This window comes from Drosophila bipectinata, chromosome 2R (assembly GCF_030179905.1).
Source record: "Drosophila bipectinata strain 14024-0381.07 chromosome 2R, DbipHiC1v2, whole genome shotgun sequence".
Classification (NCBI taxonomy): Eukaryota; Metazoa; Arthropoda; class Insecta; order Diptera; family Drosophilidae; genus Drosophila; species Drosophila bipectinata.
Window position 1 is genome coordinate 19,597,902 of NC_091737.1, and position 27,745 is coordinate 19,625,646.

General features: G+C 40.9%; 13 protein-coding genes across 15 annotated transcripts; 8 read left to right on the forward strand and 5 right to left on the reverse strand.

The window, feature by feature from the left end:
- Positions 1-490: 490 nt before the first annotated feature.
- Stoml2 (stomatin like 2) lies at positions 491-3,755 on the forward strand. The gene is made up of 7 exons (XM_017234820.3): positions 491-649; positions 712-819; positions 872-1,079; positions 1,139-1,338; positions 1,398-1,542; positions 1,598-1,713; positions 3,444-3,755. Exons 1-7 carry the CDS (start codon positions 608-610, stop codon positions 3,726-3,728), a joined length of 1,104 nt encoding a protein of 367 aa, XP_017090309.1. The 5' UTR covers positions 491-607; the 3' UTR covers positions 3,729-3,755.
- On the forward strand, positions 1,774-3,347 carry fzr2 (fizzy-related 2). Its single transcript, XM_017234818.3, has one exon. It carries the CDS (start codon positions 1,882-1,884, stop codon positions 3,295-3,297), a length of 1,416 nt encoding a protein of 471 aa, XP_017090307.2. The 5' UTR covers positions 1,774-1,881; the 3' UTR covers positions 3,298-3,347.
- A 73-nt stretch (positions 3,756-3,828) lies between the features above and the next one.
- On the reverse strand, positions 3,829-5,395 carry LOC108120944 (heme A synthase COX15). 2 transcript variants are annotated; one of them, XM_070278732.1, is made up of 5 exons: positions 5,359-5,377; positions 5,201-5,305; positions 4,962-5,064; positions 4,773-4,905; positions 3,829-4,718 (listed from the first exon to the last, which is right to left on the reverse strand). In XM_070278732.1, the coding sequence occupies exons 2-5, from the start codon at positions 5,291-5,293 to the stop codon at positions 3,866-3,868; spliced, it is 1,182 nt and encodes a 393-aa protein (XP_070134833.1). In that variant the 5' UTR covers positions 5,294-5,305; positions 5,359-5,377; the 3' UTR covers positions 3,829-3,865. The 2 variants fall into 2 exon arrangements, with proteins under 2 accessions (XP_070134833.1, XP_017090308.2); XM_017234819.3 differs by having other exon boundaries at positions 5,201-5,395.
- Positions 5,396-5,437: 42 nt separating this feature from the next.
- On the forward strand, positions 5,438-7,763 carry thoc5 (THO complex 5). Its single transcript, XM_017234817.3, has 6 exons — positions 5,438-5,595; positions 5,659-6,441; positions 6,503-6,606; positions 6,665-6,755; positions 6,812-7,348; positions 7,410-7,763. The coding sequence occupies exons 1-6, from the start codon at positions 5,521-5,523 to the stop codon at positions 7,650-7,652; spliced, it is 1,833 nt and encodes a 610-aa protein (XP_017090306.2). The 5' UTR covers positions 5,438-5,520; the 3' UTR covers positions 7,653-7,763.
- On the reverse strand, positions 7,655-8,731 carry LOC108120947 (uncharacterized protein C6orf136 homolog). The gene has a single exon (XM_017234821.3). It carries the CDS (start codon positions 8,519-8,521, stop codon positions 7,766-7,768), a length of 756 nt encoding a protein of 251 aa, XP_017090310.2. The 5' UTR covers positions 8,522-8,731; the 3' UTR covers positions 7,655-7,765.
- Positions 7,765-13,081, forward strand: alpha-Catr (alpha-catenin related). Of its 2 annotated transcripts, none has more exons than XM_070278730.1 (6): positions 7,765-7,906; positions 10,048-10,228; positions 10,293-11,767; positions 11,830-12,147; positions 12,212-12,418; positions 12,946-13,081. In XM_070278730.1, the coding sequence occupies exons 2-6, from the start codon at positions 10,072-10,074 to the stop codon at positions 13,069-13,071; spliced, it is 2,283 nt and encodes a 760-aa protein (XP_070134831.1). In that variant the 5' UTR covers positions 7,765-7,906; positions 10,048-10,071; the 3' UTR covers positions 13,072-13,081. The 2 variants fall into 2 exon arrangements, with proteins under 2 accessions (XP_070134831.1, XP_017090354.1); XM_017234865.3 differs by lacking the exon at positions 7,765-7,906 and adding an exon at positions 9,550-9,917.
- Positions 13,082-13,325: 244 nt separating this feature from the next.
- Positions 13,326-19,068, reverse strand: LOC108120976 (uncharacterized). The gene is made up of 5 exons (XM_070278737.1): positions 18,990-19,068; positions 14,131-14,332; positions 13,872-14,068; positions 13,738-13,817; positions 13,326-13,678 (listed from the first exon to the last, which is right to left on the reverse strand). The coding sequence occupies exons 2-5, from the start codon at positions 14,167-14,169 to the stop codon at positions 13,386-13,388; spliced, it is 609 nt and encodes a 202-aa protein (XP_070134838.1). The 5' UTR covers positions 14,170-14,332; positions 18,990-19,068; the 3' UTR covers positions 13,326-13,385.
- Fmo-1 (Flavin-containing monooxygenase 1) lies at positions 17,652-19,185 on the forward strand. The gene is made up of 5 exons (XM_017234841.3): positions 17,652-17,891; positions 17,950-18,136; positions 18,197-18,368; positions 18,422-18,957; positions 19,018-19,185. Exons 1-5 carry the CDS (start codon positions 17,704-17,706, stop codon positions 19,183-19,185), a joined length of 1,251 nt encoding a protein of 416 aa, XP_017090330.2. The 5' UTR covers positions 17,652-17,703.
- Positions 19,186-19,303: 118 nt separating this feature from the next.
- Alas (5-aminolevulinate synthase) lies at positions 19,304-21,388 on the forward strand. The gene is made up of 2 exons (XM_017234840.3): positions 19,304-20,714; positions 20,897-21,388. Exons 1-2 carry the CDS (start codon positions 19,457-19,459, stop codon positions 21,271-21,273), a joined length of 1,635 nt encoding a protein of 544 aa, XP_017090329.2. The 5' UTR covers positions 19,304-19,456; the 3' UTR covers positions 21,274-21,388.
- A 379-nt stretch (positions 21,389-21,767) lies between these two features.
- Positions 21,768-22,447, reverse strand: LOC108120893 (nuclear receptor 2C2-associated protein). Its single transcript, XM_017234733.3, has 3 exons — positions 22,344-22,447; positions 22,197-22,287; positions 21,768-22,112 (listed from the first exon to the last, which is right to left on the reverse strand). The coding sequence occupies exons 1-3, from the start codon at positions 22,376-22,378 to the stop codon at positions 21,819-21,821; spliced, it is 420 nt and encodes a 139-aa protein (XP_017090222.2). The 5' UTR covers positions 22,379-22,447; the 3' UTR covers positions 21,768-21,818.
- A 127-nt stretch (positions 22,448-22,574) lies between these two features.
- On the forward strand, positions 22,575-23,614 carry or (AP-3 complex subunit sigma-2 or). Its single transcript, XM_017234752.3, has 5 exons — positions 22,575-22,719; positions 22,775-22,866; positions 22,941-23,143; positions 23,198-23,414; positions 23,483-23,614. Exons 1-4 carry the CDS (start codon positions 22,651-22,653, stop codon positions 23,407-23,409), a joined length of 576 nt encoding a protein of 191 aa, XP_017090241.1. The 5' UTR covers positions 22,575-22,650; the 3' UTR covers positions 23,410-23,414; positions 23,483-23,614.
- Positions 23,615-24,488: 874 nt separating this feature from the next.
- On the reverse strand, positions 24,489-25,412 carry LOC108120907 (uncharacterized). The gene is made up of 2 exons (XM_017234751.3): positions 24,943-25,412; positions 24,489-24,888 (listed from the first exon to the last, which is right to left on the reverse strand). Exons 1-2 carry the CDS (start codon positions 25,357-25,359, stop codon positions 24,514-24,516), a joined length of 792 nt encoding a protein of 263 aa, XP_017090240.2. The 5' UTR covers positions 25,360-25,412; the 3' UTR covers positions 24,489-24,513.
- A 234-nt stretch (positions 25,413-25,646) lies between these two features.
- On the forward strand, positions 25,647-27,480 carry LOC108120904 (zinc finger protein 436). Its single transcript, XM_017234748.3, has 2 exons — positions 25,647-25,915; positions 25,982-27,480. Exon 2 carries the CDS (start codon positions 26,046-26,048, stop codon positions 27,219-27,221), a length of 1,176 nt encoding a protein of 391 aa, XP_017090237.1. The 5' UTR covers positions 25,647-25,915; positions 25,982-26,045; the 3' UTR covers positions 27,222-27,480.
- The last annotated feature ends 265 nt before the right edge of the window (positions 27,481-27,745 follow it).

The following is a 27,745-nucleotide window of genomic DNA, read 5'->3' on the forward strand; positions in this document are numbered from 1 at the left end:
TCACTACTCCATGGACTTTATTCTAAAGAGTTTGAGATTATTTTGAGAAGGGTGTTTATACTTCGACTATTCACTAACTATATTTTAAATTGATGCTTATTGAATATTATCTCAATGTAACTAATATTCTCTATAAACTAAGAATGGAAAGTTTTAGTTTTGTGGAAAAAATATTTTATACTATAAAAAGTAATAGGATTTGACATGTTTTTTTTGGCGCAAAGATGAAAAATATTCAAATTTGTTGTGCTACCGTTATAAACGCACTTTAAAGGCACGATTTAATATATTCAAAAACAATTAAATGTTTAACAATTATTAAAAAGGGAGTAATGCATAAATTCCTTTGCATATAGTTACTAAAATTATATATTTTCATATCATAATAGATTCAAAAAGCTTAAGGTAATGGAATATTTGCCACCAATAGACAAATGGCCAGTGTGAACATGCTATTACAGAGGATGCCATTCAAAAGCCCCCTCCGAGATTCCCCAATAACTGCCCATCGATATTTATCGAACACGAATCCCCCTGTTTAGGAATTATCATAATGTTTTCTTCTTAGTACTTTTATTTCTTATAAAATCAGCGCTCATATTGCGAAATGTCAAGATTTCTATTGTCCTCCAGGAGATTGATACCGCAGGTTTGTTTACTTGTCCATTAAACCCGCCCAAGAGCTTACACACGACGCATATTTCCACACAGCACGATTTTTTGCTTGCCGGTTCGTGGATTTCGACCTTTCAGCATTCTCGACGAGGAAAGGCCTCAACTCCCATAAACATGTGTGTTATGTTTGTACCGCAACAGGAGGTGAGTCCATGATGCACATCTAAATGTTGTTTTCTAACCTATTATTGAGTAGGCCTGGGTGGTGGAGCGCATGGGACGGTTTCATAGGATACTGGAGCCAGGCCTCAACGTACTGGTGCCTGTTGCGGACAAAATCAAATACGTGCAAAGCCTGAAGGAAATTGCTATTGATGTTCCGAAGCAGAGTGCTATTACGTCGGACAATGTCACTCTCAGCATTGACGGAGTACTATACTTGCGTATCATCGATCCATACAGAGGTAGGTCGCCACGATTGACATCTGGACCGATACTAATTGCCGATTATATCACCATTAAGCTTCTTACGGAGTGGAGGACCCTGAGTTTGCAATAACACAGTTGGCCCAAACCACGATGCGATCTGAGCTGGGCAAGATGTCTCTGGACAAGGTCTTCCGCGAGCGAGAATCCCTTAATGTCAGCATTGTCGACTCGATCAATAAGGCGAGTGAAGCATGGGGTATCGCCTGCTTGCGTTATGAAATCCGAGATATACGTGTGAGTATGATCTTAAGCATCTCCTTTCGCATAGTTTTTTTTAATTCGAAAAATTACAGCTGCCAACCCGAGTCCATGAAGCGATGCAAATGCAGGTTGAGGCAGAGAGGAGGAAAAGGGCGGCGATTCTGGAATCAGAGGGAGTTCGTGAGGCCGAAATTAATATTGCCGAGGGCAAACGGAAGTCCAGAATCCTAGCCTCTGGTTTGTAACACAATTTATTTCCAAATCGATGAGTATTAATGCCATTTTTCTTCAGAGGCTGAGCGACAGGAGCATATAAACAAGGCCAGTGGTGAAGCGGCTGCCATTATAGCCGTTGCGGATGCCAGGGCTCGAAGCCTGTTGGCCATAGCCAAGTCACTGTCTAATTTGGTAAGTGGCTCGAGTTTTAAAATTCCCTAGCTTTCAGATATATGCCTTTTAAGTAACATTTGTGGACAGATTCGAAAGATAAATTCTTTGTTAGTTTAAAACACTTGACAGCACCAAACACTTTCCCAAAACAGGTTACACGCTCGAAAAAATACACAAACTTTGAGAATGTTTCAAACGGAGTATCAGAAGCGATTGCTTCTTCGATACACCGACAACATCGCGGGCAGAGAAGAGTTCGACCTTCGCTGCATTCCCATGCGGGCGGGCAATCAATGGGATCGAAACTATTTTCTCTCTGAAGAATTAAAGGCAGCTGAGCCCGAGGTCACAGACGAATCCAATAATTCCAGTGAGTTGCCCAACAGCACACCCTATGCCTGCATGCTAAGAAACGAGTTCCTTGACACGGAGGTGACCTCCCTTGACCAGTGCAGGAAGAGCAAAAAGGTTCGATCAGACAATGGCGATTTCAAAGAGCGTGAAAGCACCCGACTCTACAAATTCATGGAAAAGAATTCGCCTACGTTACCTGCTTTGAGGTCTCCTTTCCAGAATGTTAGCGGAGCCAGCCAGCGACTGCTCAGCATTTCTAAGAGACCTATTCGCAAGTTGTCGCGATTACCGTACAAAATACTCGACGCACCCGAGTTGCAGGATGACTTCTATTTGAACCTTATTGACTGGTCCTCTGAGAACATGCTGGCTGTGGGTTTGGGTTACTCGGTTTACCTCTGGAACGGTCAAAATGGACATGTGACCCGCCTTTGCGACTTTAGTAACGAAGATAACTTGGTGACGGCTGTCAGGTGGCATGGCGGCGGCCGTCAAGTGGCTATTGGAACTCTCGGTGGCTATGTTACCATCTGGGACGCGCAACGTCAGAAAGAATACACAAAACTGGAGGGACACGGAGCCAGAGTTACAGCGTTGGCGTGGTGTGGAAACGCTCTATCAAGCGGATCTCGCGATCGCACCATTCTGCATCGGGACGTTCGTTTACCCTCTTCGGACATTGTGCGTCGCCTCTGTGGACATAAGCACGAGGTTTGCGGCCTGCAATGGTCACCCACTTGGCAGTATTTGGCTAGTGGGGGTAACGACAAACGATTGCTGATTTGGACGGCCCATGGAGCCGAGCCCCTTTACACATTCAGCGAACATAAGGCAGTAGTAAAGGCTCTGGCTTGGTCGCCTCACAAAACCGGGCTACTGGCCAGTGGCGGAGGATCTGCTGATCGATGTCTGCGCTTTTGGAACGTGCTCACCGGTCAGCTGGTGCAGAGAATCGACACTGGAGCCCAGATAAGCAATCTAGCTTGGGCCCGTAACTCTGCAGAGCTGGTAACCACCCATGGCTACGCCCAGCCTCAAGTTATCGTTTGGCGGTATCCCTCGCTTAAAAAAATCGTCAAGCTTTCTGGTCATACCCATCGTGTTGTTTATCTGGCTGTAAGCCCAGATAATGAGACGATAGTCACCGGCGGTGCCGACGAAACACTACGCTTTTGGAGTGTTTTTACAAAACGACAAGCGCCCAAGATGCCAACTTCAGTGCTAAGCTTGAACCGGAATATCCGATAAGGGGGACAAAAATTCTGGCATAACCATCATCAAAAATTTATATTTTTTAATTAAAGTTGATGTTTAAAATAATATATATTTAAAAAAAATTAGTTTTTATTTTATTTAGTTATTATTTATCATTGATTTTATCATTATATTTTTAGGATGGACAAAATGCTGCTTCCCTGACATTGGCCGAGCAGTATATTAGCGCGTTTAAGAATCTGGCTAAGACGAATAACACGATGATATTGCCCTCAAATCCTGGAGATGTTAATAGTTTCGTTGCGCAGGCACTGGCGGTATACAAGCACGTCTCCAATTCAAACGCCGCCAGCATCCAGCCCTCCGAAGGCGTTAAAGCGGTTGGTTCCTGCCTCAACGCGAAAAATGTTGAGTACAACCAATTGAATGAGGATAAAGCCAGTGTGAAAATGAATATTGAATAAGAGTGAATAAATGATTGTTGCTATTAATTTTGCTTGAATCGTTGTTATTAACAAGGCACAGCATTTAGATTTAAATAAACTCTGTTTCCAAAACGAGTAATTATTCATTGTCAACAATTATATCTTTATTGGCCAGTTTACTTCGGCAGGTACTTCAACAATCGCACTTCATGTGATAACCAGAGGGCGAAACTTAAAAGGATTAGCGATCCAGACTGATGGGCCGTCGCCAAAGGCACAGGCACGTAGTTCAGTAGCGTGGTCACTCCTAGAGTGGCTTGTGTCCAGGCCATGGCCACCACTGCATTGATGGCCCAATTTGCGCGCTTTGGAAGCTTCATTCTGCGGGTGACCAGCCATAGGGCTGTGGTTAGAGTCACTGTGCTGATTCCCAGTATGCGATGATTGAACTGCACTGTCGTTGGATTCTCAGTTATGTTTTTCTGCAACGGCTTGAACTGCCACATGTCATCGGGAATCCATTTGTCGCCCATCTTTGGGAAGGAATTGTACACTAAACCGGCGTCCAGTCCAGCCACAAAGGCACCGGAAATGGCTGTCAGCAGGACCATGGCTTTCGTCATGTGCGACAAGCCCTTGATGTTAAATGCATTTTTGGCTTGGATCACGAATGTGTTTGTGGGGATAAGCATGGACATTGCCTTCGACAGCGAAAAGGCGTAGAGGACAAAAGCTGCGGCCAAGTGAGAGGCCAGTCGATACTGTGAGACCCGTGGGACATCGTTGGGATCCTGGAACCTGTCCTCCAGCCCAGATTTGACCATGTACCACCCCATCAGGCCTTGGAGACCAATCAGAGTTCCTAATAAAAGCACAGTCTTCTTGGTCTTAGCGCAGAAGTAACCCTTTTTCCAAAAGTATACAGCTGGCAAAAGGAAGAATCCGCCAATGGCACGACCCCACATTCTATGCATATATTCCATCATGAATATGAACTTGAACTCTTCAACAGTCATGTTTACGTTTTTCCTAAATGAAAGGGAAGTTAGTTTATCAGTAGGATTGTAATTTAGGAATACCTACAGCCTATATTCGGGGTACTGCTGGTAGTTGGAGAACTCTTGTATCCATTCCTCCTGGGTCCTTGGCATTCGTTCGCCCGTCAGTTTCCAGGTAACCATGGAAAGGCCTGACTCGGTTAATCTGGTCACACCCCCTGTATTGAAGGATAATCTTTAGAAAAAGGACCACGGATGTGTCGGATGGAATTACCAAGACCAACTGCAACGAACACCATGCCACTGACTCCAAGGAACCATCGTCCCACGATCTTATCGCTCTTTGAAATACTTATGGGTTTTATCGCGGGTATTTCCTACAAGATTTAGTTTCTTATTGAATGAACTTATTATATTTAATAACTTAGAAGGGTTAGACCAACGTAGTTCTTAATTTATTTCTTCTCGAAAGTTTTTCATGCGGTCATAATATATAACCCTTCAAGTGCTCACCTTTATCGCTGTTTGCGCAATGGTTTGGTGAAACCGGGGACCCTGAACCAGCAGCTTAATAAGACTTGTTCTCTTCTGTAGCAGGCGCAACATTGTGTATTATTACTATTATGGCTATAATAAATATTAAAGGTATTTTCGGATATTCATTTATTTACAAATTACAAAGCCGCTAGCAATGTGGCCGTTTTAGCCTAGTAATACCACTTGAAAAACATAGAAAATCATCGAATTGGGCCTACATCCCGACTGGTAACACTGCGCTTCCTTTTGACAAAACAATTTTTGTTGCGGCTTTTTACTAACAATTCACTAAAGAAATGGAAGATGTATTAAATAAACAGTTGGATCAGTTGCAAAAGGCGATCGATGGCGTTATGGAATTGAAGACCAAGGTACATGTTAATGAAGAGTCGAAAATCATATTGTATTGTTCATATTCGCGTTAATGTTCACAGGGGCAGTCCACAGACGAAGCCCGCACATCGGTCACTTTGATGTTTGTGGCTCTGAAGCACGCAAATCGGGAGGTGAAGCAAAAGATCAAGGCTGGACGGGATAATCTACACCTGGAAAAGAACAAGGTTGACCTTAGCCGACTGCAGTTGCAAAATCTGCTATATGAAGTGAGCCACCTGAAGAAAGAGATCATCCGTTGCCAGAAATTCAAAAGTCGCGACACCCAGCTAGAACTACTCACGGAGGAAGAGTACGCGGATAAGCTTTCCACCCCATCCGACTCTAAAGATGAGTTGTCTAGCCACAAGAAGCATCTGCACCGGTTGGAGTGCGAACTTCGACTAAGAAAGGATCTCGACAAACAGTACAGCACTCTGCTTAACTCGAAACAGGAGTTGTTGCAAGATAGTCTGAGTCAAACACAGCGATACGTTTCTTTTGCACCTGCCTTGCGCACATTAATGGGTGCCACTCAGCCGTTGCACGACGCCTTGCAACTATCCCTAGACGTGGAGTGGAAGTTGAGTGCTGTGGTCAAGTACCTGCCGAAACCCCTTTACATCCTGTTCATCAACCTGCAATCGATTCAACGCATCTGCGACGATCACACGTTTACCTCCGAAGTAGTGGGATATGAAAGTGAAGTGCAAATGCAGGATTTGTTGAATGAAAAGCACCATGATTCTTTGCAGTCGTTGAAAGTAGAAGATGAGAAATATGGGCAACCTGAAAGTCCCTTGGAGAAGGCATTGGTTCCTCACCCATTGCATATTCGAATTACAGTAAGTAGACTGTAGCACTTTTTGGGGTAATCGATTATAATCTGTCTGCTCTTTTCTCCAGATTGGAAATGCTGGCGCCTATCAATTAATTTTGCAGATTCGTTATTTTGAGCTTCTCAAGTGCACTGCTGTGTGGGCTCAAATGAACTTTGCTAGTAACAATGGGTAGGTAATAAATAAGTGTATATGGAGAATAAATGAATAAAATCGTATCGTATTTTAGCGGTGATACAAACTTTGTGCACAACATTCTGAGGCACTTATACCCGAACGACTTGGGCATCGAAATACCCATTCCAGGCATCCAGTATGAGGTATAAATTTCAGAAGAAAAATGCAACCTCAAATAAATATCGTCTTTTTCCAATAGCTACAGAATTTTAATATATCTGCTGATGAATGTCTGGCGCATTTAAAGGCCAAAAACTTTGGAAAACCTTATTGTTGGTTGCAAGGAATGTGCGCTATTCCAACAGTCAATAGTTCTATGCTGTACAACCACGAGCTGAATTTGAACAAAAACACACAGGAAATAATAACCCGAATCTCCAGGCGTTGGAACACTTGGTTGAAGCTAAGTCAGCAGATTCGAGGTTTGACGTACAAGGATGTCGATCTAGCCACTTTGAAGGAGAACATTTACCCTGCCGGCTTGTCGTGCAGTCTTGTCCAATGGACGGCAATCACATTGGAGGAATTTCATGCGCAAAACTCTGATGTGTTCAAGATTTCGTCAGACGACAATGAAATCACTTACAGTATATACAGGGCTGTAATTGTTCGAGGAGCTGCAAAAATGGAGTGTTTCATTAGAATCCCAAGCAATTACCCCAGGGAAATACCTCTTTGGATTTTAAATGTCCATTGGAACGGATGTCATACATCGCAAAACAACTCCGCCATCAAGGTAAAGTATTGCAAACTCAGATTAGTATAAAAGCCATTTGTTTGAACCTACTATTCTTTAGATGATGGAGTTCTGGACCAACTCCCTACAGCCAAAACAACTAGAGGACAACGAGCGCATTCTGTATGCCCAACTCTACCGCACCATATACAGCTTCGACATATTTCTAGAGACTGAAGGCTCCATGCAAAGCACAATCGAATATAACAAGGAAAAACCATACATTAGTGCTTTTGCAAAGCGGAATCGAGCGCGTCCATATAGGTACATTAAGAAGGGTTCGGTGTATGCCTTCAAACAGTGATGTTTTTAAACAGAATTTTGTTGTGCGGTTACTAAACAATTTCACAGTTGCTGTTTATTACGTTTAGTAATACAATAAATAAGTAACATTTAAAGCTAGCTACAATTTCAATGTCAGTTTATCTTCTGGGAAGTTGTCGCCGCCAGGGATCCGGTTGGTAGCGACGTCGAAGAAGGGTTCTCAATAGACTCCCGGCTTTCATCCGGCATTACCTTATCAACAACGTGCTTGATAATGAGCCCATCATCACCCAGGTAGAGTACCGAATATCCATCATACCAGGCTTCCTGGTCCTTAAGTATCTCCTTCAACTGCCACAGCTTGAACTTCCAGAATTGAAACATGACTTTCAGGCCAGATATACCTCTCACCCGCCATCGGACGCGTACCGTATAGTCTTCGGGATGTTTTGTGATCTTCAGGACTTCAAACTTGACGTAGGCGTACTTTAAATGGCCAACCGTTCGCAGTATGGCAATTTGTTTGACGTAGTGGTAAAGACCTACGGTGTGTTTGCCAGTAATGTTGTTCTGAAACACGAGGCCTGGACTGTAGATGGAATAGTCCAGCGGCTCCACGAACAGCTTGGGCAGCGTTGTTCTAAGCACCTCGTAGGCACGGTCCAGATCTTCTGGTTTCCTCCCGGTTTCTTTATCGCTGCTGGGCTCCGGTTGTGTGCTGGCGCTCTCGTGGAGACACCGACTAGGTTGAATGTTGTCGATTCGCGCTCCGTTAAGTAATCTATCGTGGCAGGTAGCTGTTGGGGGCAATGACAGTCGCATGGCGGAAGACAACACCCGCTCTGTGGAGCACGAGTGGGCCAGCCAGCTGCTCCTTCTAATTGATAACATCCCGAAGTTTCGCATCATTTTTGCAAGGACAATGTGGTATTACCGGGCTTTATTTAGGTATGCTTCTGCTGGTTATGCAGTGGAAAGACCTCTCCCACGGCGCCGCTAATCTATGCCGAATGCAATTTAATCAAGCTAATCTCATCGATTAGTACACCGGTTAAATATTTAGATATTATTTGACGTGCTCGTGTTTAGGTAACATTTTTGGAATCATATGGTTGTGATAATGTATCAAAATATCGATATTTTTTGCACAAAATTGATATGGCTATATCGACATGTAAATTTAGCTTGAATATCGAAAATAAGATAGTTTTTTATATTTTTGATATTTTAGGATTGTTTATTCCCATTTTAATGGCTTAAGATGTACCTGAGCTTAAGGCCTTGGCCGGGAACTATGTATGTCAGCGGTTCCCTGTGATTTGGCCAGCAGCGTTTTCCAACACTTTACTGTGTGATTTTTACTGAAAGAGGGAAAGTAACGAGCATTAAAAAAATTGAGGAAGACTTTATTTACATGGATAAAAAGAATTTTAATAATTAATTACTTATTGTTTTTACCTTTTTTTGAGTCATTTTAAAGATATTTCTGCTAATCGTAATATTTTTTAATATTTCAAATTTCTTATATTTGCCATTTGTTTTAAAAGTTATTAAGGAAATATTAAAAACCTTTAAAACCATATAGCGGCTGGTAGTAACCGATTCTTTCGATATCTCATACCAGCTGTAAGCAGATATGTAACGTGAAACTGTTGCATCGAACTGGTCCATGGGAAGTCTCTACAATTTTTTAGGGGGTTAATCTGGATCTATAAATAATACCATAAAGTATTATTAGATACAGAAATGCAAATGTATTTAACGGATACTAATATTTTTTTCTATAAATTGTTATAATTGAGGAGTATAAATAGTTAATAAATGCCTCCTTTTAATTTGCCCTTCACCCCACTGCCGGCAGCCATGTGCAGTACTAAATGGCTTTTTTGCGCAGAAAGTCTGCGCACAACCATTTGTTACAAGCTCGAATCACACAAATCTGGGAGCCTATACATATATTTGTCTACAAGTAAACACGTTGTTTACAGACACCTAGATATAAAACTAATTTAAGCTAAAAGCTTTCGTTGGCTGAAAAATCGAAATTTGTTTGAGCTTAAACCTTTAAACCCCCGTAATATGACGCATTAATCAGTGACGGTATTATTAAGTGCCAAATACATGATTTAGTTTCACTGTCTATTCAGCTCTGCTAACCTTAGTAGTGAGAAAAATCAATAGGGAGTAAATAAAAATGTTACATGCCTAAAAATCGCTTTGCGCATTGTTAAAAAAAATATAAATCTTTTTTTTATTGTCGAGGGACTTTTCCAACATGTATGGACTCAACCAATCAATTGTAAACGTAAGTTTTTGACCGGCACTGCGTGACTTTCAAATTGTATCGGAGCCCCGAGAGAGGCCTCGCCTTTATTCCACGGGGATTATTGATTGGCAATGAAAAAACCTAATGTCTAACATGACCACTGTTTCAGAATCAACGCTTTCGAGTTCGTGATATGGATAACGAGCAAATCATGTCCACTTTTGGGAACATAGGGCACTTACTAAACATCGCCGTGGAACGGTTTATAACGATTGGCGAAATAATAGCTGAGGAAAATATAGATATCAAAGGGGATATGTACGAGGCTGCCAAAGAAGCCCGAGATGCTGGTTGGTATACTTTATTTTGATAACAAAAAATTACAATATAAATGATACATCCTCATTTCTTTAGGAAAATCAATCGAACGACTTTGTGATATATCACCATTAAGTGGTATGGAACTTCGACACCACATTGAACCTTTGAAAGACTATGGTGCCATTATATTGGCGGCCAGGTCCCTCCTATCCTCTGTCACGCGAATTTTACTCCTGGTTGATATTATTGTTGTGAAGAAACTCTTAACCGCCAAGAAGCGAGCCTCCGAGAGTCTCGAGAAGCTAGAATCGGTGATGAACTTCACTGAGTTTGTACGTGCGTTTTCCGTTTTCGGCACGGAGATGATCGAGCTTGCTTACCTCACCGGGCACCACCGGAACTCCTTTAAGGAGGAGCGGCGGCGGGCGCAGATGTTTTCGGCCCGTCAAATCCTGGAGAAATCGATTGCCATCTTGCTAACGTCCTCGAAGAACAGCCTGATCCACAGCGACTGTGTGATCGTGAAGGAGAACCGCGACACCGTGTTCTGCCAGATCAGAAGAGCTATGGACCTCATTCATTTCGTGGTGAAGGACAGTATCTTTGATTCGGCGAAGCACCTACCCTTCGAAAAGCAGGCTAGCAATCCGAACTACGAGAACGAAAGCATATACACGACAATAAAGCGCATTGTTAACCTCATCAAGCGGTACAAGTACCAGATGAGCTACTATGAGAGTAATGTCGAAGGTAACAACAATTCCGACGCGTACTTCAATTTCCTGGACGACGATTTGTGGAAGTCGGAGAAAAACCTATCATCCTCCTCTGGCGGTGGTCGCATGGTGAACAACACCAACTTCAGGAAGCACATGAGCTCCGAGAGCATGGATCTGCGTGAGGAGTTGTCCATGGCATTTGAGAAACTCTTTGAAAAGGCCCACGACTTTACTGACTCGCCCTACATCAGTCACAACCATCGAAAGAACATACTGTCCTATTGTGACAATTGCAAGCTGGAGTTCGATCTTTACCTCAACACCATTATGAAGGACCAGCACGAAAACTCCGGGAGTCAGTTGAAGGGTCGTGATCCCGAGTTGGGAATGCTGAGTAGTCTGGAAGAGCTTTGCAAGCAGCTGGTCGTCTCGGTATCCAGCCAAATCGAGGACTTCAACGAATCTCTTAAGATCGCGTCTAAGCTTGTGAAATCGTTCCACGTCCTGGCAACGAACTATGACATCGACAATCTGAACCAGCGTTCCTCAAAGTTCCATGACTGCTGCGACCATATCTTTGACATCTGTAAGCTCCTGCAGCATATTGCGCCAACGGAAAGGTTGCAGGTCCAGGCAAAGTGCCTAGCCATCAATCTACGAATCTATGGACCTCAGGTCTTTATTGCTGCCAAAATCCTTTGGAAATACTCGAACAGCAGTGCGGCCAACGAGAACTTTGAGTCCTTCTCGGACATGTGGAAGTGGCTTACTAACGAGATCTCTATGATCGCCAAAAAGATTCTTGTATCAATTAATACGACTAAGAACGAAAGAGAAACGGAAACTGAGGTGGATTTACTTACTTTTCTAATTAGGTATCTTAATTCTAGCCCTTTTGTTTTGTTTTCTAGAAATGCGAAACTTCTGATAAACTATCTAAACCCGGTGTACCTGCAACTGAAGATGGAGAAATGGTTGAGTATTCTGGCCTCGAAGGCAAAAACAATGGAGATCTAAGCACATATCAATCAAAATGGAGTGAAGACTTGTCGGATGACAACGACATATTAAAGAGAGCTAAAAACATGTCAGCTATGGCTTTCCTTATGTATCAGTTTACAAAAGGAAACGGTTCTTTAAGAACAACTCAGGATTTGTTTACTCAAGCCGAATATTTTGCGGAGGAAGCCAATCGACTTTACAAGGTCCTTCGTCACTTTTCTTATCAGGTACATCCAAGTCTTTTAAACTCTCTAATGGATATATTTTATATATTCTGTGTGGTATCTGTAGGTCCCAGCAAGTGACAACAAAAAGGATCTGCTTAACATTTTAGATAGAGTGCCGACTTTTGTCCAAGCACTTCAATTTACAGTGAAAGACCACACGGTGGGTAAAGCTGCCACTTTTGTGAAGGTGGATCACGTCATCAGAGAAACAAAAAACCTTATGAACGTTATAAATAAAGTAGTATCGAAGTGCTTTGAGTGCGCAAATAAGGTAACTAAAACTATGCCAAGCCAAAAAGCCATTTCGTACAGTTACAGTTAAGATCAATTATAATTTAATTATATTTTTTGAATGTGTATGAGGATTATGATTTACTGTGATATTAAAGCATGATTTAATACAGGTATGGTTTAGGGTTTTTATTTTATTTTTCTTCAAGGAATTTCAAGGTGGAATTCGGTTATATTTATTTCTTGTGGGTCGATATATTAAAGCTATATCTTAAACTTTGTAAGCCACCTACTACTTCAAAGCTATTCTAAGCTATTGTAGTCATTTTTAAGAAATCTCATAAGCTATGAAATGGCTAAAAACACGTACTACCCAAAGTTCCTTTATCTTAAAGCGACTATTATAGGCTATTCTAGTCCAAAAATATTAGCATTTTTTATTCATTTTAAGTGAATTTTTTATTTTTATCAAATTTTATGTTTATTTGAAAAGTATTTTGCGTTTTCTGCTAACAAAATTCAAAAACATGGTTGAAAAACAAAACTAATCCATCCACCACTCCACAGTACAAACTAAATTTAACTGGGATTACTGGAGGACTAACCTCAGGAGCAGTGCGCGGCGATGACAACGTGGCCGGTGGAATGTGCGACTCCAAAGGAACGACGAGCAGCAGCGAGGGGAGCATGTGACATTACGGGATGGCTCGAAGAGCCAAGGGAGATGCAAGGAGAACGAGGGTATCATTTTTACTGTTCTGAGCCCGCTCTTTTTATTATTATAGTGTACACTGTTAGTAATCTTAATACATTCAATTCTGTGTATTAGTTGGTGCCGCTTCTAGCGTTGATTAATGTCGAACAAATTTATTAAACATACAAATTCCAATTAGTTGTTTCAACAGCACGATCTTATAATGCATATTTTGTTTCACTACATTCGTAAAAATAAAGGCAATAAAGGTAATGACAGATGTAGATATTCTAAAGTATTTAATATGGTTGGCCTACAAATCTGTTCTCAGGTACTTTCTATCCCTTTCATTAATTAATTCAGTTCGGGGAGCATTGTTGCAACAAGATGTTTTAGCCTCTTGGGACAAATTGTAAACTTTCATGGCCACTGTTTCCTTTAGCTGATCCGTCTGAGCACTTGAGTTTTTGATTTTCATCAAATTTTTAAATAGCATTAAGTCCAAAGCGAATAAAGCTGCACAGAAAAACGAAAGAGCTCCAAGGGTATATGCGTAAGTCGTCAGTTCATCGGGTAGTTCCTCCAAGGCAAAGAACTTCAAGAGTCCTACAAGAGTTATTTAAGATGTCACTTATAAGATATTATTTTTATGAAAGCCACAATACCTTCTATGGTGAAGAACAAAACTCCACAGGTAAGAAGAATTATTTCGCAGGTTCTATAGTTGGAAGTTCCATCGATAATTCTGCAGGTAATTGATTTAATGGTAAACTTTTATTTATGAAATTTATATCTTTACCTTGACAAGAGCAAAACTGAAGCTATGAAGGTATATCCAACAAAGGTTAGTGTGCTGAAGTCATCGCCCTCCCTGGTCCATGAAAGATTATTCAAGAGTGTCCATTCCCTGGACTGCTTTTTATTGATTGTAAATACTCGTTCCGAATACTTGTCCGATAATCTCTTCAGAATCAACGCAGCCACCGTAGCTATCTGGTTATGAAATTAATTAATTATGTTTTTAATATAAAATGTATTCTTGAGGGGACACTTGCAAGTTGCAGAACTTTTATGCATATAGAAGCCGCTAGTCCCATGTTAGACGTTCTTAACGTACTCTGACACACTGAATCACGTTCGGCTCAAAGTAACGCTGACCCATGCAAATTTTCTCACATTTGGCTTTTTGCGTTGTTTTCCGTGGGAAACTCATAGGTAAAGATGTGAGTGGGCCAAGGTTTCCTCAGCCAAAAACAAATACTGAAATTATTTTTCTATTAAGCCGTACATTTCGGCAAACATTTACAAAAATTTTACTTTTATAAAAAAGAAAGTTTGGCTGAAGTTGGCAGTGGCCGGCCAGCCACTCAGCAACAGCAGCAACTGGAAGCGAAACATAAAAGGGCAATATAGTAGAAACGATAAGAAGCCCATCTGTGAATGATTGGGAAAGTAACAGGAAAGTTGTCCATTTTTCGTGCTGGGGTATAAACCCTCTGTAAGGGCATACAATTAACAACAACAAAAACTAAAACTTACAACAAAAAAGGGAAAAAAAATTAAATTTTCAAAAAATAAATAATTAATTTTCCAACTTTTCGGGCCTGCTTAAGTGTCACCGATGAGAATCGAGGAGGAGGGCGCTATTATTTTATTAATTATTTTTTTTTTTAATAATTATTTTAGGGGAAAAAATGTGGTTTTCTCCTATAGGGTCCACTGTGACTGTGGCTTTATCTTTCCCAATTCTCATCCGATTCTCAAGCGGATTACCTTAAACGATTTCTGGAGCGATTTGCCATCATTCTGCATCAAAATCCTGAGACAAAATATTTTTTTATATTTTTTGTCCATTTTTCATGATGGGATCCCTTAAAAATGGGGTTTTCTCCTATAGGGGCCACAGTGGTGGCTATATCTTTCCCAATTCTCATCCGATTCTCAAGCGGAGTACCTTAAAAGATTTCTGGATTGATTCTCCACCATTCTGCATCAAAATCCTGAGACAAAATATTTTTGAGATTTTTTGTCCATTTTTCATGATGGGATCCCTTGAAAATGGGGTTTCCTCCTATAGGGGCCACAGTGGTGGCTATATCTTTCCCAATTCTCATCCGATTCTCAAGCGGAGTACCTTAAAAGATTTCTGGATTGATTCTCCACCATTCTGCATCAAAATCCTGAGACAAAATATTTTTGAGATTTTTTGTCCGTTTTTCATGATGGGATCCCTTGAAAATGGGGTTTTCTCCTATAGGGGCCACAGTGATGGCTATATCTTTCCCAATTCTCTTCCGATTCTCAAGCGGAGTACCTTAAACGATTTCTGAATCGATTTGCCATCATTCTGCATCAAAATCCTGAGACAAAATATTTTTGAGATTTTTTGTCCATTTTTCATGATGGGATCCCTTGAAAATGGGGTTTCCTCCTATAGGGGCCACAGTGGTGGCTATATCTTTCCCAATTCTCATCCGATTCTCAAGCGGAGTACCTTAAAAGATTTCTGGATTGATTCTCCACCATTCTGCATCAAAATCCTGAGACAAAAAATTTTTTAGATTTTTTGTCCATTTTTCGAGATGGGATCCCTTGAAAATGTGTTTTTCTCCTATAGGGTCCACGACGATGGCTTTATCTTCCCCAATTCTCATCCGATTCACAAGCGGAGTACCTTAAACGATTTCTAGATCAATTCTCCATCATTCTGCATCAAAATCCTGAGACAAAATATTTTTGAGATATTTTGTCCATTTTTCATGATGGGATCCCTTGAAAATGGGGTTTTCTCCTATAGGGGCCACAGTGATGGCTATATCTTTCCCAATTCTCTTCCGATTCTCAAGCGGAGTACCTTAAACGATTTCTGAATCGATTTGCCATCATTCTGCATCAAAATCCTGAGACAAAATATTTTTGAGATTTTTTGTCCATTTTTCATGATGTGATCCCTTGAAAATGGGGTTTTCTCCTATAGGGGCCACAGTGGTGGCTATATCTTTCCCAATTCTCATCCGATTCTCAAGCGGAGTACCTTAAAAGATTTCTGGATTGATTCTCCACCATTCTGCATCAAAATCCTGAGACAAAATATTTTTGAGATTTTTTGTCCATTTTTCATGATGGGATCCCTTGAAAATGGGGTTTTCTCCTATAGGGGCCACAGTGATGGCTATATCTTTCCCAATTCTCTTCCGATTCTCAAGCGGAGTACCTTAAACGATTTCTGAATCGATTTGCCATCATTCTGCATCAAAATCCTGAGACAAAATATTTTTGAGATTTTTTGTCCATTTTTCATGATGGGATCCCTTGAAAATGGGGTTTCCTCCTATAGGGGCCACAGTGGTGGCTATATCTTTCCCAATTCTCATCCGATTCTCAAGCGGAGTACCTTAAAAGATTTCTGGATTGATTCTCCACCATTCTGCATCAAAATCCTGAGACAAAAAATTTTTTAGATTTTTTGTCCATTTTTCGAGATGGGATCCCTTGAAAATGTGTTTTTCTCCTATAGGGTCCACGACGATGGCTTTATCTTCCCCAATTCTCATCCGATTCACAAGCGGAGTACCTTAAACGATTTCTAGATCAATTCTCCATCATTCTGCATCAAAACCCTGAGACAAAAAATTTTTTAGATTTTTTGTCCATTTTTCGTGCTATACCCCAGCAACCGTCTGTATACAACCGGGGTATACAAATTACAACAACAAAAAATTAAAAAAACTAAAACTTACAACAACAAAAGCGAGAAAAAATAAAATTTAGAAAAAATAAATAATTAATTTTCCAACTTTTCGGGCCTGGTTAAGTGCAACCGATGAGAATCGTGGAGGAGGGCTCTATTATTTTTATATATATTTTTTTTTTAATTTATTATTTTTTAAATATCTTTGTGAATTGTTACAAAATTAAAGCTTCTTCTGGAATGTAATCATACTACAAAAAAAAGGGTAAATTATGATTTATAAACAAACATATTCTCCAGTTTAAATTTTTGAAGAATTAAGTTAGGAAAGGAAGGGTAAGGGTAAGAAATTAAGGATATGGCTTCTTCTTCACTGCATTGATATAAATATAGTATTCTTTCAAATATGTATGTATCGGTAAGCTTCATTCAAGTTTTCCTCAGTTGAAAACCCCTACCTTGAGCTAAACAATAACAATAAAGTTCAGTCTGACCCCTTTAGTAGAGATTAATTAAGCCGACAGGCTTATCGGCGAAAATAAATATCAATAAAATAAGTAATATACGTAGGTACATATATAAAGATGCTTTACTCATATAAAAATCTATAATAAAACAAAAAACAAGCACCTAAATGCCCAGATGGCCTCTGTAGGTAGATTTAAAAATGGTTTATGTTTGTAAGATTATCAGCCGAGCAATATCACTTATTCCTGTAGAATCAGGAATACCCTGAAACAAGTTCCCCAAAAGGTAGACGCCTAAATTCAATATTTTCTTATCAGTTGGAAGCAGAATGCCCACCCATCTGATTTTCGAAGGGTGTTTTTGTGGAGAAGCCATACAGTTCATTATAATGCGATCTTCAGTTTTACAATAGCACTCGGACTGTCAAGATTGATTGCCGCGTATCGCACCTAGAAACAATATTAATCTCAATATGACGAGCTTGTGCATAATTGGAGCCGGAACAGGAGGCCTCTGCTGTGCACGACATGCCATTGACAGTGGATTCCAAACAACGGTCTTCGAGTTATCCAACCAAATTGGCGGTACCTGGGTGTACAATGAGGCCACAGGATCTGTGAACGGTATTGATGTTCACAGCAGCATGTACGAGAATTTACGGTGGGTTTTTCCAATCAGTATTAACAAACATATAGCCAGGATATATTTGCGATTTCAGAACAAATTTGCCAAAGGAAGTAATGGGATTTCCAGACTTTGAAATCGCCAAAAACGAACGTTCGTATGTGAGATCCGATGAAATTTTGGATTTCTTGAACCAGTATGCAGATCATTTCGATTTGAAGAAGCACATCAGATTTAATTCCTATGTGATTAGAGTGGCGCCCAAAAAGAACATGTGGCAGGTAAACTGTTTCAGTCATTTAAGAAAATTATTCCTAAAAATATTTTTTTTTTTAAATCAGGTCCTTGTAAAAGATGTAACAACAAACCAAATCGAATTCCACTACTTTGATAAAGTTATGGTTGCCAATGGGCATTACCATACACCCAACTACATAAAAATCCCCAATATGCATCGTTTCAAAGGAAATTTTATGCACAGCCACGACTTTCGAAAACGGGATGTTTTCCAAGGTTTGTTCAGGAAGTTTAATGAGAAGGATAATTTCCTCAACCTTTTTTTTTAGGAAAATCCGTTTTGGTTATTGGAGCTGGACCAAGTGGCATGGACTTGTCGAATATAATATCAAGAACCGCCAATCGTGTTACACTAAGCCACCACTTAAAGGATATTGGAACGGCGATTTTCTTCGATAACGTAAATCAAAAACCGGATGTTAAGGAGCTCGATGAGAATGGAGCCTTTTTCGTGGATGGATCTTACGAAAAATTTGATACGATATTTTTCTGCACTGGCTACAAATACTCATTCCCATTTCTTACTGCAAATTCTGGAATTTATGTCGAGGATAACTATGTTCAGGATCTTTATAAGCAGTGTATTAACATAATGAACCCATCGATTTCATTGATTGGTTTGCCATTTTATGTTTGTGCTGCCCAAATGATGGATCTGCAGGCGCGTTTTATCCTGAGCTACTACAAAGGATCCAATGTCCTTCCCTCCAAAGAGGAAATGCAAAAGGATACCCAGGAAAAAATGGAGAAGCTTTGGAGCGCAGGGTACAGAAGACGTCATGCTCATATGCTAGGCCCCAAGCAAGTAAGTAGTTACCTTGTTTTCTGAATACATACCTATATTTTATGACTGTTTTTTTTTAAGATTGATTATTTCACCGATTTGGCCAATACTGCGGGAATAAAGAACTTGAAGCCAGTCATGACAAAATTGCACAACGAAAGTAGCAAATGCTTTAATGAAAACCTACTTTATTTTCGCGAGGACAATTTCAAACTTCTAAATGACGAAGATTTTGTAAAAATTAATTAAAACAAGTTTTTAAATTTTTTAAAGGAGAAGTGCGTTCGTCACTTGACATTTTTTATGTTAGAAAATAAAATTCACAGGGTGATTGGGGCAAACGACTTCCCACAGGGTAACTTAGATCTAGTGGGGTGGCCTTGGGGGCTCCGACAGCTACCTGACAACTCTAAATACACCTCCCAGCCACGAAATCTTGCATAATTTACCAAAAACATTCACTTCGCTTCCAAAGTTCGCTGATCTAGGTCGGGTCTGAAGAGTGATTTGATTTCGCAACATGCAGTGTCCGTTTCTGAACCGCTTTACTGCCAACTTCCTTCGCAATTATGCGGAGGTGCTCACCCAATCCTATGGGATGTATTGTCCCGTGATGGGGAAAACTCTAAACACTGCTGCGGCTGCATCTGGAGCTGCAACGGCTGGCGAGAAGGGACTTTCACTCGTCGCTTCGCTGCCATATGCGTCAACTGTTACAAGGTCTTATTCGACGGAGAGCAAGCGTTTTGGGGCTGCTGACCCTGGACAGGTTGCTGCCTGCCCCTCTCAGGCCACCTCCTCCTCGGAGACCTTTCCCTATGAGAAGTTCTTCAACGAGCAGATCCAAAAGAAGAAGAAGGACCACTCCTACCGCATCTTCAAGAAGGTGAACCGCCTGGCTGGTGACGGGTTGTTCCCTCATGCACTCGAATATTCGGAGCGGTCCGAGAAGCCCATTACTGTCTGGTGTTCCAACGACTACCTGGGCATGTCTGCTCATCCTAGCGTTAAGAGAGCCGTTCAAGAGGCCCTTAACATGCACGGTTCTGGAGCCGGAGGAACCAGGAATATTTCGGGCAATTCTCTGCACCACGAACGTCTGGAACGCAAGCTGGCAGAACTGCATCAAAAGGAAGCCGGATTGCTGTTCACTTCGTGCTTTGTAGCCAACGATTCGACGCTCTTTACCCTTGCCAGGCTATTGCCTGGCTGCCAAATATTCTCGGACGCAGGCAACCACGCTTCCATGATCATGGGGATTCGGAATAGTGGTGTGCCCAAGCACATATTCCGGCACAACGATGTGGACCATTTACGTAGCCTTTTGAAAAAGGTGGACAAGAGCACCCCAAAAATTGTAGCATTTGAGACGGTACATTCCATGACAGGAGCTATTTGCCCGTTGGAGGAGCTTCTAGATGTTGCCCACGAGTACGGAGCCATTACATTTATTGACGAGGTGCACGCCGTGGGTTTGTACGGCGATCACGGAGCCGGAGTTGGAGAACGGGATGGAGTATTGCACAAAATGGACATTATATCGGGAACTTTGGGCAAGGCGTTTGGTAACATTGGTGGTTACATCGCTGGATCCGAAAAACTTGTGGACATGATTCGTTCGTACGCAGCTGGCTTCATCTTTACCACATCCTTGCCGCCGACTGTGCTGTGCGGAGCCCTGGAGGCTGTCAACATTCTGGCATCGGACGAGGGTCGGGAGTTGCGTCATTTGCACCAACGTAACGTCTCCTACCTGAAGAACTTGCTAAAGCGAGAAGGTGCGTGTTATTCTTGGTTTTATGTAACACACTTTTAAGGTTATTTTCCACTTTACAAACAAATACGTATATCTGAATTCATGCCAAATTATATTTAGCCAAACATCCACGGTCCACAGCAATCGATTGCTATGATAATACTTTCACTTTTTTGACCTAATTACTTATTTTTTTGGTTTCAGGTTTCCCCGTCGAAGAAACTCCGAGTCATATCATTCCAATTAAAATAGGGGACCCATTGAAAAGCAGTCAAATCTCAAATGTTCTCATGGAACAATTCGGCCACTACCTTCAATCCATCAACTATCCGACTGTAGCCCGCGGCGAGGAGAAACTCCGACTGGCACCCACACCCTTCCACACCTATGCAATGATGAATGCCCTCGTTACGGATCTGAAGAAAGTCTGGGAAATGGTGGATCTCTCGACAAATGTCCCGCTATCACCGAAAGCGTGCATGTTTTGCAACTCGGAGAGCTGTTGGCACCAGGACGCTTCTCCTGATCTCGAGTGCGGAATTCCCAACTGCCCGCGACTGGAAATCTCCGTTGCTGCATAATTGGTGCCACCTTTGGTGGCAGACACTCTAAATCAAGCATTCGAAATATTTAGCAATGCCTAAAATTTATCTTGTGGTTTTGGACAAATAAATAATGGTTTTGGTGCATAAAGTATGATGTAATTTTTATTTGGGGGAATCTAATTGATAGGCGGCTAGGGCGATTAGACAAGAAGCCATGAAAAGTGTCACCTTCGATAAGAAGTTGCGTGTTTCAAGAGCCAAGTTCAATGCTATTTAAATTACGAAAAGCTCTTGAACTTTTGTTAATAGAGTGCTAAGGAATAATGGATTCTAATGACGAAGTTCCCTCGACAGTTTGGTGGTTCAACACGCCATAGATCGATCTAAATATTTATTACAGAATAGATTATAAATAGATTAGGGCCACTAAGCTTTCGTTTTCGTCTTACACGGATTGGAGCAATATAATGAAATTGATAAGCAATATATTTCTGCATAGACAGAATGAGTCCACAACAAAAATTAGCTGATATGGTGAAACAAAAACATTTCCTATATTTATTTGATAAGTACATTTGGGCTTAGCTTAACAGTTCTAAATTATACACAATAATTCTTCCAAACAAATCTGTACTGGAATGGAAAACGAACTTTATCTTGGAGCAAGCTTTATCATGGGCTGTGTTTTGAATTTTAAATTCCTGAGGAGAGTTGATATCCTCTGGATAAAAAGCCTCTTGGTGAATTTCCGCTCCATCCGCTGAATACATTACCATATTCGACTGTTGACCAGCAAATCCGCCTTGAAATTGGAAACGAAATCCATTGATATTCTGTGGTTCATCGAAAGCTAAGACAATCCATTGGGGTGTTCCCTGAAAAAATATGTTTATATTGAATTGAGTATTATCTAAATTGAATTTTATTTTACATAAAATTAAATAAAAAATATAACACACCTCGTCTGAGCTCCAAGAGGTATCTTCATTCGTATCGAACATAAATTGCTTTCCATATTGTTTAACGTCTTTGTTTAAAACAGAACTCACTCTAAAAACAATTAATTTTATGAATATAGGTTTCTTTAATAGGAAAATGGGAAATACCTGCTGGAAAAGCTTGTTTTTGTCAAAATATTCATTCTTATCAGAAATTAAAATAAATAAACAAACCACACGCCTCGAGGTCTTAGAGATGGACAAAAATAAAAAAATAATCTGTTTGGCGTTTGAAATACAATACAGATTTTTATTAATAAAAAAAAAGGACTTTACATTATCAATCAATTAAAATTTTATTTTTATTTATAAAATTAAAAAAACATATAACATCGATAAAAACCATATCATGTAAACAGTTCTTCAGCCCTGGCTGAAAACGAAAACAGCTGGCTGGTTTAAACGCAATCTGAAAATGATTAAAGCTATTCTTGTTTTTAATAACCACGGGAAGCCTAGGCTTTCCAAATTTTACCAGTATTTTGTAAGTTACTATATATATTGTCAAGTATCAGACTTACATCAGTTTCTCATTGCAGGATGAAAGTCTGCAGCAGCAAATCATAAAGGAAACTTTTCAGCTGGTGTCCAAACGGGATGACAATGTTTGCAACTTTCTCGAAGGCGGTAGGTGAGTACTACCATAACTTTTCAATAATCAACTATAGTGGCACTGAGAATAAAACCAAATTTTTCATTGTACAGCTTGATTGGTGGATCAGACTATAAGCTCATCTATCGTCATTATGCCACGCTGTACTTTGTATTCTGCGTTGACTCCTCGGAGAGTGAATTGGGAATCCTCGATCTTATCCAGGTCTTTGTCGAGACCCTTGACAAGTGCTTCGAAAATGTCTGCGAACTGGACTTGATATTCCATGCAGATGCAGTTCATCACATCCTTTCAGGTAAAGAAAAGTTGTACATTTCAGAGACCCACTTATCCATACGCCCTGTTTCAGAACTGGTAATGGGCGGAATGGTGCTGCAAACCAATATGAATGACATTATGGCCAGGATCGAGGAGCAGAATAAGCTGGTTAAGCAGGAGGCCGGAATATCGGCAGCGCCTGCTCGGGCTGTAAGCGCTGTGAAGAGTATGAACATTCCTCAACAAATCAAAGACATAAAGTTACCTGACCTGCCACAGGCAATCAAGGACTTTAAGTTCTGACAAATGTACGTTTCTCGAATGAGAAAAAATACTGCAATAATTTGCATTTAAACAATGCTCTCAATCTTTACAGTTTTTCGAGAATTTCCAACAGCAGTCGTAGCACTCTCTGGATTGTTGTACCGTTAATGTTAAGCTTCATTGATTCAATGTATCTCCCCTTACTGAATAAATATACCGAATAATTTAAATACCAACATAGAAAGTGACTGAAAAGGAGTTTGATTTAAAAATTGTTGCAAGTACTTTGCGCATTATCCTAGTAGACTTTGAAATAAATTTCACCTCAAACATGTCAACCGTTAGTATGAGAATCAAAAAGTTGACGTCCCAAGTCAGATCGTCAGCAAGAATCATTTTCATCCGAGAACTGAAGGGAAAAGGTCGAAAAATGAGTCAAGAATCGGAAATTATAAAAGCTTGTTCAAATTATTTGAATGCAAAAAAGGAAGCGAAAGCCAAAAACATGGCCGTACGTGAAGTACAGCATCTGTTGGATGGTATTACTATAGCTCTTGATAAGGCCAAGGAGGATCTGAAAGAGGCCAAGAAGAAGGAACGTTTCGAAAAGAAGATTTTGCATAAAATGCTAAAAAAGCCATTATTTAAACGTGCTGTGAATTACCGTGTTTCTTCTGCTATTAGGGATTCGATTCGTACGTTGATGCTAAAGTTTAAATTTCACATAAAACATACATTTTTTTCAGCGTCTTTCATTGAAGATGAAAATATAATATCGGCATATATAATATCTCCCATATAATATCGGTAATTATAGGTGATGTTGTCTCTTCCCCAGTCTCAATAAAACAGGAGCCGGAGGAAAAATAAAATTAAACGAATTCTGCTAGACACATTTGCACAGTAAGTATTTTCAACTTTTCAATGAAAATGATCGTTAATAAACATGAACCCTTGTGCAGCAAATGAATTATACCGTCACTTATATAGTTTGGTTGACATCAAGACCATTGATCGCTACAAGAACATGGAATACTATTACAATAAGTTTGTTTTAATTGAAATTTTAAACTTAAACATTCTTAACTATCTTAATTCAAATGTATACACATCAAATGTACATGCAAAATAGTTTTATTAAATTCAGCTATTTCTGTTGGTATATTCTAAATCATCCTCTTCACCTATTTCCAACATGACTTGCATTATTTTCCGCTTTAATCTTTTTCGAAAAATTTCAGAGTTTAGATTGCGGAATTCGTTAGCAATTAGTTCACCAAACGCGTCCCATTGGTCACGACCAGTTAACGGGATTTGGACTGGCGTTGATATGGCAGAAGCCTCTACTATTGCTAGCCTACTGGTCGAAGGGGGCCTCAAACAGGTAGAGTGTGAAGATTCTGGTGGTATGGGTTCGCTGGCACTTTCTAAAACTATTGATTCTAAGCTGTCGATTGACGATGGGATAGGCTCTTCTTCTTTTGCAGATAAGCTATAGTCGAGCTTGGTGATCATTTTCTGAAAAACTTGCAAAATTAATATACTTAAAAACACATTGTTAAGCGTTGCTACCTTGCATTGCGATTGGGGCGTTTGTTGGTAACCAGGTCGGGGCTCTATCACCGAGCGCAGAAACATCAGTGTGTTGAAGTGCTCCCAACGGCAAGCCTTCTCGACCGTAGGACTGGAACCGCCGGACTCCTCCAAGCGGCGTTCAAGCTTCTTTAACTCTGAATTAAACTGATTCCGCAGATTGTGCACCTTCTTTCCGTAGTCGATCTTCGTTATCCCGAGGGATTCGCAGATGTGTTCTATGGCTCTAGCCCGGCACTCTTTGTTTTTATACATCACAGAATAGTGGTTCCATAAGCAGTCCGAGGCCCGGTAGAGTTCAATAAGTTTGGATATTTTTTCGCGCGTCCAAATGGTTGGCTTTCTTCGCTGGAACCTAGTTCTTTTAACGACAACATCGTCAGAATTTTTGGGCATCTTAAGACCAATTTCATAAACAATTCAGGTCAGTGAGACCAGATAACAAAAAACACGTATCAGTAGAAACGATTTTTTAAAATTTTCTTTGTGATCAATTACTTTACTCTATTATCAACAATTTTATTACTTTAGAAATTGTAAAAAAAAATTAAATAAATACTGTAATAATAATTATATTAATATGGGATCGAAAAAACTTAATGGCAGTTGGCAAAGTCCTATTGAAAATTTATTCAACCGATAGTGCTTCCCACGAGCAAGAAACGGCTTGGCTCTGTTCCACCTCTAGCACTTATCGAATACTCGATATATCTCACCGCAATTAAATAGAGTTCTTCAGTATATAAATAAAATAATAAAAATAAAAGTACGCTTCGTGCAAAATGCATTCGCGCCCGCTATAGACAATAGGAAAATGTGTGCGGCACACGCGAAGAGAAAGTAAACCGTTATCCGCGCGGCTACGGTGACGAGGGACCACTCCACTGATAAATACGGCCGACGCCCACTGAACACAGTTTCCTTCACATGAATTTTGGATAAAACTAATAGGGTAATTGGAAAACCCAGAGAACGGCGTGTGTTTGGGTTCTACAAGTGCCTCTGTTTGCAATTACAGAAAAACCTGCGAAACACAGCCCTAAGCTAAGCGAACCATACCCCGAACCCCGAACGTAAGCGCAATGTCACAAGTAATACCAAACACGCCCACACCCCAAATGCTGACGACATCAACGCCCATAGAACCCATGAAACCACCACCAGCGTTTTCGACGTTAGGCGGCGGGGCACATTTGGTGGCTGGCGAACAGGCGTCGGACGTTATTTTGAGGGCAGCCACTATTTTCGGAGATATGAACAAGCACGATGTAGCGCCAATGGATCTCGAAAACAACGTGCACAACGGAGCTGAGACTGATCGCGAGAACCACGCGAGTGCAGGCGGGGAGTTCGGGAGCGGGAACTCCAAGATCCGCATCATGCCCAGCATTAAACTGCTGGCAACACCTCACGCTTCTGACCCCAAACGCAAGTTCGTATGTCCGTACGAGAACTGCACGAAAAGTTACGGCAAGAGCTCCCACCTGCGCTCCCATCTCACCTGGCACACGGGCATTAAGCCTTTCGTGTGCAGCGAGCCAAAATGTGGCAAGGGCTTTACCCGCTCCGACGAACTAAACAGGCACCTGCGGACACACACAGGCGAGAAACCTTTCGAGTGCATCCAGTGTAGCAAAAAGTTCTCGCGCAGCGATCACCTCACCAAACACCTGGCCACGCATGACCGTCAACTAAAGAGCAGTCCTCCGAAACAGCGTTCCGTACCAAGCGGGGTGCGACTAAAGCCTGCGAAGAAGCATTCTCCGGAATCGGACTCTGGGTTCCATTTCATGGCCGCGATGGGCGTGGCTGGAGAACAAAACCACCAGCACCAGCAGCAGTTGGCGGAACTGGGAGATTTCTCGCATAAGCCGCTAAAGATTAAGCTGGAACGACCGGAGCACAGTGACAAGTACCAGATCGTGGCTCCTCACGCCGCTGGGGATAGCCAAATGCCATCCTTCCTTAATCAGGCCAAACCCGAGGTGAAATACGAGCCGGCCGACGAAATTGTAAATACCCTTTCTCAGCTACCGCCGCAGGATGGCCCCGGCACCTATGGCATGCCTCAGTTCGTTCAGGATCGGCCCTTCCGCTGCCGGCAGTGCGAAAAGGGGTTCAAGCGGCAAGACGACCTCAACCGACACATCCGGACGCATACCGGCGAGAAACCATACGCCTGTCCGCAGTGTTGTCGCCGATTTGTGCGGAGTGACCACTTGAAGAAGCACCAGCAGACGCATTTGAAGATACGATAGTTTCTTAATTTTACTATAACCCATAAGTTGCAGGCCATTGGCATTCGGCATACCAATTTATATTGGCTAAAACGGGCGTGTGTCGGGTGACGCACACAGTACAATAAAACATAAATAAATTCGCAATTTAAAAATATTCCTATTCATGTCTAATGCTGGTTCTTAAATCTCAACTTGTATGTATGTAAATAAGTCGTATGCAATTTTAATTTTAATTGATTTGTGTTTGCTAAAACATGAAGATATATTTTTAAACCTATTGCTGTTTTTTACTTTTTGGCTATAGTAGTATGATGCGAGGAATTTAATATAATGTAAGCAGTGAACCTGTTGTTTGTCAATATGTGGGGGTAAATGTGGGAGCTTATCATGGATCGCGATATCCTATGAGAAAAATATATAAATGTTTAAGGAGATTTTATACAAATTAGGTAAAGCTTAATAAGTATTAGGTAAACATGAAATATTAAACTTCGAAAGTTGTATTTTTGGCTTTAGCATGCCCATTTTAATTTAACTTTGAG

Coding starts and splice junctions, on each gene's coding strand:
- LOC108120904 (XM_017234748.3), top strand. CDS start 26,046: ATGTCACAAGTAATACCAAACACGCCCACACCCCAAATGCTGACGACA.
- Alas (XM_017234840.3), top strand. CDS start 19,457: ATGCAGTGTCCGTTTCTGAACCGCTTTACTGCCAACTTCCTTCGCAAT. Junction 20,715..20,896: donor GAACTTGCTAAAGCGAGAAG/GTGCGTGTTATT, acceptor TTTTGGTTTCAG/GTTTCCCCGTCGAAGAAACT.
- LOC108120893 (XM_017234733.3), bottom strand. CDS start 22,378: ATGAATATTTTGACAAAAACAAGCTTTTCCAGCAG. Junction 22,288..22,343: donor AAAACAAGCTTTTCCAGCAG/GTATTTCCCATT, acceptor AATTGTTTTTAG/AGTGAGTTCTGTTTTAAACA. Junction 22,113..22,196: donor CCTCTTGGAGCTCAGACGAG/GTGTGTTATATT, acceptor ATATTTTTTCAG/GGAACACCCCAATGGATTGT.
- Stoml2 (XM_017234820.3), top strand. CDS start 608: ATGTCAAGATTTCTATTGTCCTCCAGGAGATTGATACCGCAG. Junction 820..871: donor TGTTTGTACCGCAACAGGAG/GTGAGTCCATGA, acceptor ATTATTGAGTAG/GCCTGGGTGGTGGAGCGCAT. Junction 1,714..3,443: donor CCAAGTCACTGTCTAATTTG/GTAAGTGGCTCG, acceptor TTATATTTTTAG/GATGGACAAAATGCTGCTTC.
- or (XM_017234752.3), top strand. CDS start 22,651: ATGATTAAAGCTATTCTTGTTTTTAATAACCACGGGAAGCCTAGGCTT. Junction 22,867..22,940: donor AACTTTCTCGAAGGCGGTAG/GTGAGTACTACC, acceptor TTCATTGTACAG/CTTGATTGGTGGATCAGACT. Junction 23,144..23,197: donor AGTTCATCACATCCTTTCAG/GTAAAGAAAAGT, acceptor GCCCTGTTTCAG/AACTGGTAATGGGCGGAATG.
- alpha-Catr (XM_017234865.3), top strand. CDS start 9,888: ATGTATGGACTCAACCAATCAATTGTAAAC. Junction 10,229..10,292: donor CAAAGAAGCCCGAGATGCTG/GTTGGTATACTT, acceptor TCATTTCTTTAG/GAAAATCAATCGAACGACTT. Junction 11,768..11,829: donor AAAGAGAAACGGAAACTGAG/GTGGATTTACTT, acceptor TTTGTTTTCTAG/AAATGCGAAACTTCTGATAA.
- fzr2 (XM_017234818.3), top strand. CDS start 1,882: ATGTTTCAAACGGAGTATCAGAAGCGATTGCTTCTTCGATACACCGAC.
- LOC108120907 (XM_017234751.3), bottom strand. CDS start 25,359: ATGCCCAAAAATTCTGACGATGTTGTCGTTAAAAGAACTAGGTTCCAG. Junction 24,889..24,942: donor CGCCCCAATCGCAATGCAAG/GTAGCAACGCTT, acceptor CAAGTTTTTCAG/AAAATGATCACCAAGCTCGA.
- LOC108120944 (XM_017234819.3), bottom strand. CDS start 5,293: ATGTTGCGCCTGCTACAGAAGAGAACAAGTCTTATTAAGCTGCTGGTT. Junction 5,065..5,200: donor TTGCGCAAACAGCGATAAAG/GTGAGCACTTGA, acceptor TAAATCTTGTAG/GAAATACCCGCGATAAAACC. Junction 4,906..4,961: donor GTTCGTTGCAGTTGGTCTTG/GTAATTCCATCC, acceptor CCTTCAATACAG/GGGGTGTGACCAGATTAACC.
- LOC108120976 (XM_070278737.1), bottom strand. CDS start 14,169: ATGGGACTAGCGGCTTCTATATGCATAAAAGTTCTGCAA. Junction 14,069..14,130: donor TATGCATAAAAGTTCTGCAA/CTTGCAAGTGTC, acceptor TAATTTCATAAC/CAGATAGCTACGGTGGCTGC. Junction 13,818..13,871: donor TCAGTTTTGCTCTTGTCAAG/GTAAAGATATAA, acceptor AATTACCTGCAG/AATTATCGATGGAACTTCCA.
- thoc5 (XM_017234817.3), top strand. CDS start 5,521: ATGGAAGATGTATTAAATAAACAGTTGGATCAGTTGCAAAAGGCGATC. Junction 6,607..6,664: donor AACTTTGCTAGTAACAATGG/GTAGGTAATAAA, acceptor ATCGTATTTTAG/CGGTGATACAAACTTTGTGC. Junction 6,756..6,811: donor TTCCAGGCATCCAGTATGAG/GTATAAATTTCA, acceptor TTTTTCCAATAG/CTACAGAATTTTAATATATC.
- LOC108120947 (XM_017234821.3), bottom strand. CDS start 8,521: ATGATGCGAAACTTCGGGATGTTATCAATTAGAAGGAGCAGCTGGCTG.
- Fmo-1 (XM_017234841.3), top strand. CDS start 17,704: ATGACGAGCTTGTGCATAATTGGAGCCGGAACAGGAGGCCTCTGCTGT. Junction 17,892..17,949: donor AGCATGTACGAGAATTTACG/GTGGGTTTTTCC, acceptor TTGCGATTTCAG/AACAAATTTGCCAAAGGAAG. Junction 18,137..18,196: donor CCAAAAAGAACATGTGGCAG/GTAAACTGTTTC, acceptor TTTTTAAATCAG/GTCCTTGTAAAAGATGTAAC.